Raw genomic sequence first — 10,042 nt, 5'->3', positions numbered from 1 at the left:
CTAGAGTGCGGGGGGGACCTCCAGCCCCCTGGGGGGTCCCTGCGCCTCCTCTGCCGAGGGTCCGGGTTCGATTTTGTCAATTTTGGGATGGGCTGGATGCGGCAGAGACCCGGGCAGGGGCTGGAGTTTTTCGCGAGTGTCACCAGTGATGGCGCCACTCCCAGATACGCCCTGTCATTCAAGGACCGGTTCAGGATCTCCAGGGACAACGGGCAGAGCTCGGTGACGCTGACCATGAACAACCTCAAGGACGAGGATTCTGGATCCTATTTCTGGGACAAATTCTACAACGCTCGTGCTGGTGCTCCTCGTATTGATGTCGGTGCCACCCCCATCTCCGTGTGCCCCCCTGTCCCCATTGCCCAGACCCTTCCCCCAAAGCCCCAGCCCACACCAAGCCCTTGACCATTGATCCGACCCTTGCTCTTCCTCGGCCCCAGTTCTCACCCGCTGACCCCAAACCACAACTCCTGAGCCCAAATCTCTTTGTGCCCCAAGATTTTGCTCCAAAGCTGGCAGTCAAGGTTTGGGTCAAAATTTCGGTCAACTCTAATGACAAGAGTGCAGAATTTGGTGCCGAGCCAGTGCAGGGTTGAGACATGGGCTCAGGAATGGGGTCAGGGGCTGAGGTTTGGAAGAAGGGTCGGGGACAGCCGGTCTGGGTGGGACAAGGGCATGGGTTCAACACGATCAGGACCAGAACCCCAATTGCTGTAGGCACCCTTGGCACAGAAATAGGATCCGGAATCCTCGTCCTTGAGGTTGTTCATGGTCAGCGTCACCGAGCGCTGCCCGTTGTCCCTGGATATCGTGACACGGCCCTTGACCGATGGTGCATAGTAAATGTTGGAACCATCACTCCTGATGTAGGTGACCCATTCCAATACCTGCCCCGGTCTCTGGCGGACCCATTGTATGGCAAAACTGCGGAAATTGAACCCGGACCCTCAGCAGAGGAGGCGCAGGGACCCCCTGGGGGGCTGGAGGTCCCCCCCTCACTCCAGCAGGGTCACGGCCGCCCGGAGCCTTGCGGGAAAAAGGGCAGATGGGGATGAGGCCAAAGCTAAACCCTTGACCCCAATCCTGACTCTGGGCCCCAAATTGGGACCCTGCGAGTTCATCATCCTCCCCCCAGGTGGGTCCTGCCCCTTTTTCCCTCTGGCCACACCAGCTTTAAGTCCCTCAGCCAATCAGGGTTCTCATCCCCATCTCCCCTTTGTCCCGCAGGGCTCCGGGCGGCCGTGACCCTGCTGGAGTGCGGGGGGGACCTCCAGCCCCCCGGGGGGTCCCTGCGCCTACGCTGCTGAGGGTCCGGGTTCAGTTTTGGCAGTTTTACCATGTATTAGATCTGCAAGAGACCCGGGAAGGGGCTGGAATATGTTGCAGAGATCTGGAGCAGTGGTGCGTACACCGCGTACGCGCCATCGGTCAAGGGCCGGGTCAGGATCTCCAGGGAAAACGGGCAGAGCTCGGTGACGCTGACAATGAACAACCTCAAGGACGAGGATTCCGGATCCTATTTCTGTGCAAATCTGGCCATGATAATGATTGGAGTGCTGCTGCTTCTGATGAAGACACCAGTTATGGGTCCACGCCGATCTCCAAGTCCCACCCTTCCCCAAACCCAGACCCTTCCCCCGAATCGCAACCTTGACCCTTTGTCCCAAATCTCCCCCATTTGCCCCAATGGTCAGCACTGACTCTAAACCCTCCCCTGCTCCTGCCCCAAAACTCAACCATTGGCCCCAAACTTGCACCGCTGGCCTCCAATTCAGGCCTCCTTCAATCAGTGCCCAGGGAGCTGCCGGAGATTTGGGTGAAATGGGAAAAATTGTGATAAAGTCGAATGTTGGGGCAATGATGGTGGACACTGGAGAGAAGGTCAAGAATGGAGTCAAGGGTTGGGATTTGGGACAGGATTTGGGGATTTTGGGACATTTGGGGAGCCAGGGATGGGGGTTTGGGGCCACCACCAGCATCTTCGCCATGTCCAGAGTTCCCAGACAGGATTCCAGCCCAACCCCAAGGAGCAGCCCCAGACACCAAGGCCGCTGAGGGAGAAGTGAAGCCCCAGGTGGGAGCGAGGGAGGGAGGGAGGAGCAGACGCCGCGATTTTGGGGCTCCGCAGCCTCCCCCCACTTCCTCCCCGGCAGCTGCCGGGGCCCGGCCGGGGCAGGAAAAGAAAGAGAAAGTTCCTGGTTTTGGTCATTGTGAACATCTATGCTTGGCAGAGGGCAGCCCAGCCTCTGGGCGCTGCGGCAGAGGAGGTCCAAGGGTCCCAGTTTAGGGCCCAGAGTCAGGATTTCGGTCGAGGGTTGAGCTTTGTCCATCCCCATCTCCCCTTTGTCCCGCAGGGCTCCGGGCGGCCGTGACCCTGCTGGAGTGCAGGGGGGACCTCCAGCCCCCCGGGGGGGTCCCTGCGCCTCCTCTGCCGAGGGTCAGGGTTCAGTTTTGAAAGCTACGACATGCTCTGGGTGCCCCAGAGACCCGGGCAGGGACTGGAGTGGGTTGCGAGTATCAGCTACAATGGTGGTTGGACCGGGTATGCGCCATCGTTCAAGGGCCGGTTCACGATCTCCAGGGACAACCGGCAGAGCTCGGTGACGCTGACCATGAACAACCTCAAGGACGAGGTTTCAGGATCCTATTTCTGTGCCAAACGCACTGATCCTGGTGCTGCTCCTTATGCTGCTGATGTTTGACGTTTCGGCCCCATCCCTGCGTCCCCTCCCGTCCCCGTTCCCCAGACTCTTCCCCAAAACCCCAGCCCCTGACCCCATTCCTGTCCTTGTGTCCCAACCCTGCCCTGCTCTGGCCCCAAATCTCAGCTCCTGGCCCCAAATCTCAGCTCCTGGCCCCAAATCAGGGCCGGTTTCACCCTGAGCTCGGCCTCGTCCCTCCAATCCCAACCACTGCCCCCAGACTTGTCAAGTGTCAGCCCAAATCTCCCCTGCGGGCATCGAGTCCCAGGCACCAACCCAAATCTGCGCCGTTGGCCTCACATCAGGAATTTTGGGCTAAAATTTTAATTCTTGATCCCTGATCTAAACTTTGGGCCCAAATCCAGACATTTCAGTAACTTTTGGGGAACGACGGCACTGAGTGTGGTCCAGAGGGGACATGTGGGGCAGAGCCAGAGCAGGGCTGGGACACAGGCTGAGGGATGGGGTCAGGGGTTGGGGTATGGGGGAAGGGTGTGGGGAACAGGGAAAAGGCCAAAAGGATAAACTGGAGCAGCAGCCAAAATACCGGCACCAGCAAATTTGGCACAGAAATAGGACCCGGAATCCTCGTCATTGAGGTTGTTCATGGTCAGCGTCACTGAGCTTTGCCCGTGTTTCCTGGAGATCCTGAACCGACCCTTGACAGATGGCGCGTAGTCGGTAGTGCCTACACCAGTGATGATCCCTGCAAGCGATTCCAGCTCCTGACCGGGTCTCTGGCGGATCCAGAGCATGTCAGAGCTGCTGAAACTGAACCCGGACCCTCAGCAGAGGAGGCGCAGTGACCCCCCGGGGGGCTGGAGGTCCCCCCTGCATTCCAGCAGGGTCACGGCCGCCCAGAGCCCTGCGGGACAAAGGGGAGATGGGAATGAGGCCAAAGCTCAAACCCTTGACCCAAATCCTGACTCTGGGCCCTAAACTGGGACCTTTGGACCACCCCATCCTAGTTGTCCTGCTCCTGCTGCCCCTCTCAGGTGGGTCCCACCCCATTTTCCTGTTTGACACACCCACTTTGAGGCCCACAGCCAATCAGGTTTCTCATCATCATCTCCCCTTTGTCCCGCAGGGCTCCGGGCGGCCGTGACCCTGCTGGAGTGCGGGGGGGACCTCCAGCCCCCCGGGGGGTCCCTGACGTTGCTCTGCTGAGGGTCTGGGTTCGATTTTGGGAATTATGGAATGTACTGGATTCGCCAGAGACCCGGGCAGGCACCTGAATTCATTGCTGGGATCAACGCTGATGGTGTCAACACCTTCTACGCGCCGTCGGTCAAGGGCCGGTTCACGATCTCCAGGGACAACGGGCAGAGTTCGGTGACTCTGACCATGAACAGCCTCCAGGACGAGGATTCCGGCTCCTATTTCTGTGCCAGGGCTGCTGATGGTTATGGTGCTGCTGCTAATGGTGACAATGCCCCTGATGGTCTCAAGCTCCTGCCTTTCATCCCACTGCCATCATTGAGTCCCCAGAGTTCTGCTTTTCATCCCAAACCTCACCCATTGACCCCACCCTTGGCCCTTTGTCTCCATCTACCCCAATGATCAGTACTGACCCCAAACCCTCTCCTGCTCCTGCCCCAAAACTCAACCATTTGCCCCAAACCTTCACCCCTGGCCTCCAGTTCAGGCCTCCTCCAATCAGGGCCCGAGGAGCTGAGGGAGATTTGGATGAAATGGGCGAAACTGGGGGAAAGTCCAGAGTTGGGGCAGCAGAGGCCAAGTTTGGGGGGAAAGTGCTGAGATTTCTGGAGTAGGGCAGGGATTTTGGGGAAGGATCAGAGAATTCTGTGATACTTCGGAACACAGAAAAAACAGCTTAGGACCACAACCACCATGAACACCATAAGCATAAGCGCCATTACCAGAGCCACTCCTGTAACATTTGGCGCAGAAATAGGATCCGGAATCCTCGTCCTTGAGCTTGTTCATGGTCAGCGTCACCGAGCTCTGCCCGTTGTCCCTGGAGATCACGACCTGGCCCTTGACCGATGGCGCGTAGTGGGTGTAACGTCCATTGCTGTTGATAATCGCGAGGCATTTCAGCCCCTGCCCGGGTCTCTGGCGGACCCAATACATTTCAAAATCCCCAAAACTGAACCCGGACCCTCAGCAGAGGAGGCGCAGGGACCCCCCGGGGGGCTGCAGTTCCCCCCCGCACTCCAGCAGGGTCACGGCCGCCCAGAGCCCTGCGGGACAAAGGGGAGATGGGGATGGGAAACCTGATTGGCTGTGGGCATGAAGTGGGTGTGGCCAAGAGGATAAAGGGACCTTGACCCACTTGGAACGGCCAACAGGGACAGGAACCGGAGGGAGCTCGAAGCCATGGCCAGGATGTGCCAGGCTGGGGGTCCCAGAGGGTTTTGGGGGTCGTTACGAAGATGTTAATTCGACAATTAATGCAGAGGTTTCAGGACGAGCTGTCCAAGTAATTAGTGAGTGGACTGGGGTTAATTGTAGGGTTTGAGGCACCCTCGATTATGGAAAACTCTGGTGTAGATTTGGGAGCAAACCAGGGGAGTCTGGTGAAAACCGGCGGAAGTTTGGAGATGGGGGAGCGGCCGTGACCCTGTTGGAGTGCGGAGGGGACCTCCAGCCCCCCGGGGGTTCCCTGTGCCTCCTCTGCCGAGGGTTGGGGTTCAGTTTTAGGAGTTACGACATGTTCTGGATCCGCCAGAGACCCGGGCAGGGGCTGGAGTGGGTTGCGAGTATCTACAGCAGTGGTGGCAGCTCCTGGTACGCCCCATCAGTCAGGGGTCGGTTTACGATCTCCAGGGACAACGGGCAGACCTCGGTGACACTGCCCATGAACAACCTCAAGATCGAGGATTCCGGATCCTATTTCTGTCCCAAATGTTTCGCCAGGAGTTGTGGTAGCCCTGCTTATCCTTATGGTATTGATGGTGGTTTCAGTCCCAAGCCCTCTCCTCTGGTTTCCCAAGAATATGAGAATTCTTGGATCCTTCCCCCAAATCCCATCCCTTTCCCGCAAATCTCAGTCATTTTCCCCCAAACTCTGCCCCAACTGGCCCAACTCTCCACTTTCCCCCCAGTTTTGCCCATTTCCCCCAAATCTCCCCCAGCTCCTGGGCCCTGATTGGAGGAGGCCTTAACTGGAGGCCAGGGGTCAAGGTTTGGGGCCAATGGTTGAGGTTTGGGGCAGGAGCAGGGGAGGGTTTGGGATCAGTGCTGACCATTAGGACAAAAGGGGGAGATTTGGGACAAGGGGTCAAGGGTTGAAGTTTGGGGGGAGGGTGTGACATTGGGGACAGGGGGGGCTCAGACAGGGGTGGTGCCACTACCAACACGGTCAATATTAGCAGGAGCAGCAGCAGCACCACCACCAGCACGAGCATAAGCAGATTTGGCACAGAAATAAACGGCAGAATCCTCGTCCTTGAGGTTGTTCATGGTCAGCTTCACCGAGCTCTGCCCGTTGTCCCTGGAGATCCTGAACCGGCCCTTGACTGACGGCGCGTAGTGGGTGTAGCCACCAGTGTTGCTGATGTAGGCAACGAATTCCAGCCCCTGCCCGGGTCTCTGTCGAGCCCATTCCATGTTAAAACTCCCGAAACTGAACCCGGACCCTCGGCAGAGGAGGGGCAGGGACCCTCCGGGGGGCTAGAGTTCCCCCCCACACTCCAGCAGGGTCACGGCCGCCCGGAGCCCTGCGGGACAAGGGGGAGATGGGGATGGACAAAGCTCAACCCTTGACCAAAATCCTGACTCTTGGCCTCAAACTGGGACCCTTTGAGTTCATGACCCTCCTCCTCCCAGGTGGGTCACATCCCATTTTCCCAGCTGGCCGCATGCAGTATGAGACATTCAACCAATCAGGTTTCTCATCCCCATCTCCCCTTTGTCCCGCAGGGCTCCAGGCGGCCGTGACCCTGCTGGAGTGCGGAGGGGAACTCCAGCCCCCCGGGGGTTCCCTGACGTTGCTGTGCCAAACATCTGGCTTCAATTTCGGGAGCTACTCCATGAGCTGGGTCCGTCAGAGACCTGGGCAGTGACTGGAGTGGCTTGCGGGGATCAGCAGTTATGGCAGCACCATCTGCTCGCCATCAGTCAAGGGTCGGTTCACGATCTGCAGGGACAACGGGCAGAGCTCGGTGACGCTGACCATAAACAACCTCAAGGACGAGGATTCCGGATCCTATTTCTGCGCCAGGGGTTATTATAACAATGCTGCTGCTAATGACGCCTGTGGTATTGACCCCATCGCCGTCCCTGTGTCCCCCCTGTCCCCATACCCCAGATCCTTCCCCAGTCCCCAGCCCTGACCCCATTCCTGTCCCCCCGTCCCAGCTCTGAACTGGCTCTGCCCCAGTCTCAGCTCCTGGCCCCAAACCTCATCTCTGGGCTCCACGTCCCAACCAAATTCCCCAAAACTGACGAGGATGTCCCAGATCCAGCCCCACCGTGTCAATCTGCCTTTGCTTTGTGTGATTGGCCGCAAACCTGTCGCGGTGAGCTGCGCCATTGAGTTCTGTGTGTGCTGCTGGGGCCTTGAGCCGCCGGCACCTCCCCATGGCCACGGCCCAGTGAGGAGAGCGATGGTGGAAAACCAAACGGCTCCAGAGGGGTCCCCACAGCCCCATCCCGGTGGGGATTGGGACAGAGACCCCCGGGCAGGGATAAATCCCTCTGGGGCAGCCCCAAATCTGCACCCCTGCCCCCAAACCCGTGCTGGGGCCACCAAATCCTGAGGGTTTGGCACCAAAGTTGGCACCAAGGGTGAAGGAGTAGGGCCGAGAGATGATAATCTGCGGGGAAAATGGGGGAGATTTGGGGAAGAACCAGTTCAGGGCTGGGACACGGGGACAGGAATGGGGTCAGGGGCTGGGATTTGGGGGAATGGTCTGGGGAACGGGGACAGGTGGGGACACTGGGATATGGAGAGGATCAAATGATAAGCAGCAGCCTGATTATGGTAACCACTATCAGGACCCTTGGCACAGAAATAGGTGGCGGAATCCTCGTCCTTGAGGTTGTTCATGGTCAGCGTCACTGAGCTCTGCCCATTGTCCCTGGAGATCGTGAACCAGTCCTTGACCGACGGCACGGAGAAGGTGCTGGAACCATCACTGTATATTCCTGCGACCCACGCCAGCCCCTTCCCGGGTCTCTGACAGATCCAGCCCATGGTGAAACTCCCGAAACTGAACCCGGACCGTCGGCAGAGGAGGTGCAGGGACCCCCCGGGGACGCTGGAGGTCCCCCCCGCACTCCAGCAGGGTCACGGCCGCCCGGAGCCCTGCGGGACAAAGGGGAGATGGGGATGAGGCCAAAGCTCAACCCTTGACCCAAATCCTGACCCTTGACCCCAAATTGGGATCTTTAGAGTTCATCATCCTCCCAGGAGGATTCTACCCCATTGTCGAGCAGGCCACACCCACTTGGGGGCCCTTGACCAATCAGAGTTTTGATTTCCATCATCTCTCCTTTGTCCCGCAGGTTTCCGGGCGGCCGTGACCCTGCTGGAGTGCAGGGGGGACCTCCAGCCCCCCGGGGGGTCCCTGCGCCTCCTCTGCCGAGGGTCCCGGTTCAGTTTCAGCAGTTTCACCATGCAATGGATCCGCCGGAGACCCGGGCAGGGGCTGGAGTGGGTCGCGGGGATCAGTAGCCCTTCTGGTTCCAGCATCATCTACGCGCCATCGGTGCAGGGCCGTTTCACGATCTCCAGGGACAACGGGCAGAGCTCAGTGACGTTGACCATGAACAACCTCAAGGACGAGGATTCTACCTCCTATTTCGGTGCCAAAGAGAGTGGTGCTGGTGGTGGTGCTGATGCTGCTTATTTTGACCATGTCGCTGGTGGCACCGCCCATGTCTGAACCCCCGCTGTCCCCAATCCTAGACACTTCCCCCGAACCTCACCTATTGACCCAGCCCTTGACCCTTTGTCCCAAATCTCCCCCATTTGCACCAATGGTCAGCACTGACCCCAAACCCTCCCCTGCTCCTGCCCCAGAACTCAACCATTGGCCCCAAACCTTCAAGCCTGGTCTCCAGTTCAGGCCTCCTCCAATCAGGGCCAGGGGAACTTGGAGAGATTTCTGTGAAATGGGCAAAATTGGGTGAAAGCCGAGAGTTGGGGCAGCAGGGGTGGAGTTTGGGGGAAAATATTGAGCATTTGAAGAGAAAAGCTGGGCTCTGGAGGAAGGATAAATGGGAATGGAGACATCTGGTGACCATCGTGGAGGGCGGGACCACTGCCAGAATTGTCAATAAAAGCAGCAGCACCATAACTATAACCACTGTAAGCACGTTTGGCACAGAAATAGGATCCAGAATCCTCGTCCTTGAGGTTGTTCATGGTCAGCGTCACCGAGCTCTGCCCCTCGTCCCTGGAGATCGTGAACCGACCCTGCACCGATGGCGCGTAGTTGGTGCCGCCACCCGTGTTGCTGATACTGGCGATGTATTCCAGCCCCTGCCCGGGTCTCTGGCGCATCCATCCCATTCCAAACTGTCCGAAATTGAACCCGGACCCTCGGCAGAGGAGGCGCAGGGACCCCCCGGGGGCCTGGAGGTCGCCCCCAAACTCCAGCAGGGTCACGGCCGCCCGGAGCCCTGCGGGACAAAGGGGAGATAGGGATGAGGGAACGAATCCACCCAAATGTTGGTTCTTGCATGCAGATCCTGGTGTTGGCCCCAAACTGTGTCACTTTGTTCTCCTCCCGATCTTGTTGGCCCTCCCAGGTGGTTCAGGGCCCCTTTTTTGATCTGGTCACCCCCAGCCCAGCCCACGCCCAGATCCGGGGCCTGATCCCCATCTCCCCTTTGTCCCGCAGGGCTCCGGGCGGCCGTGACCCTGCTGGAGTGCAGGGGGCACCTCCAGCCCCCAGGGGGTCCCTGCGCCTCCTCTGCCGAGGGTCCGGGTTCGATTTTGGGAGTTATAAAATGTTCTGGGTCTGCCAGAGACCAGGGCAGGGGCTGGAGTACATTGCAGATATCAGCAACACTGGTGGCTACACCGACTACGCGCCGTTGGTCAAGGGCCGGTTCAGGATCTCCAGGGACAACGGGCAGAGCTCTGTGACGCCGACCATGAACAACCTCAAGGACGAGGATTCCGGATCCTATTTCTGTGCCAAAGCTGCTGGTGCCAGTTGGGGTAATGATGTCTCTGCTCTTGGCCTCTTCCCCTTGACTGGGTCCCCTCCTGCCCCCAGGCCCCAGATCCATCCCCCAAATCTCAGCCCTTGACCCCATTCTTGACCCTTTGCCCCAGATCTCCCCCAGTTACAACACCACCAACCACAGCGCCAAAACCCCCAATTGGGTTCTGCCCCAAATCTAACTAAGTTGGCACCAGAAAT

At 58.8% G+C, this 10,042-nt stretch overlaps 1 gene segment (V, D, J or C); it reads right to left on the bottom strand.

Moving 5' to 3' along the window:
* Window positions 1-617: 617 nt before the first annotated feature.
* LOC128946339 (immunoglobulin heavy variable 3-23-like) lies at window positions 618-9,288 on the bottom strand (the record flags this gene model as incomplete). The annotated part of the segment is given in 2 exon segments: window positions 618-658; window positions 8,964-9,288. Coding segments are annotated over 2 exon segments (366 nt in total), but the record flags the coding sequence as incomplete, so codon positions are not given.
* Between the last annotated feature and the right edge of the window lie 754 nt (window positions 9,289-10,042).

The sequence above is a fragment of the Melozone crissalis genome, unplaced genomic scaffold (assembly GCF_028551555.1).
Source record: "Melozone crissalis strain CALT ecotype California unplaced genomic scaffold, PUWL_Pcris_2 ptg000079l_1, whole genome shotgun sequence".
Classification (NCBI taxonomy): Eukaryota; Metazoa; Chordata; class Aves; order Passeriformes; family Passerellidae; genus Melozone; species Melozone crissalis.
This window is presented reverse-complemented; position numbering and strand designations above follow the sequence as displayed.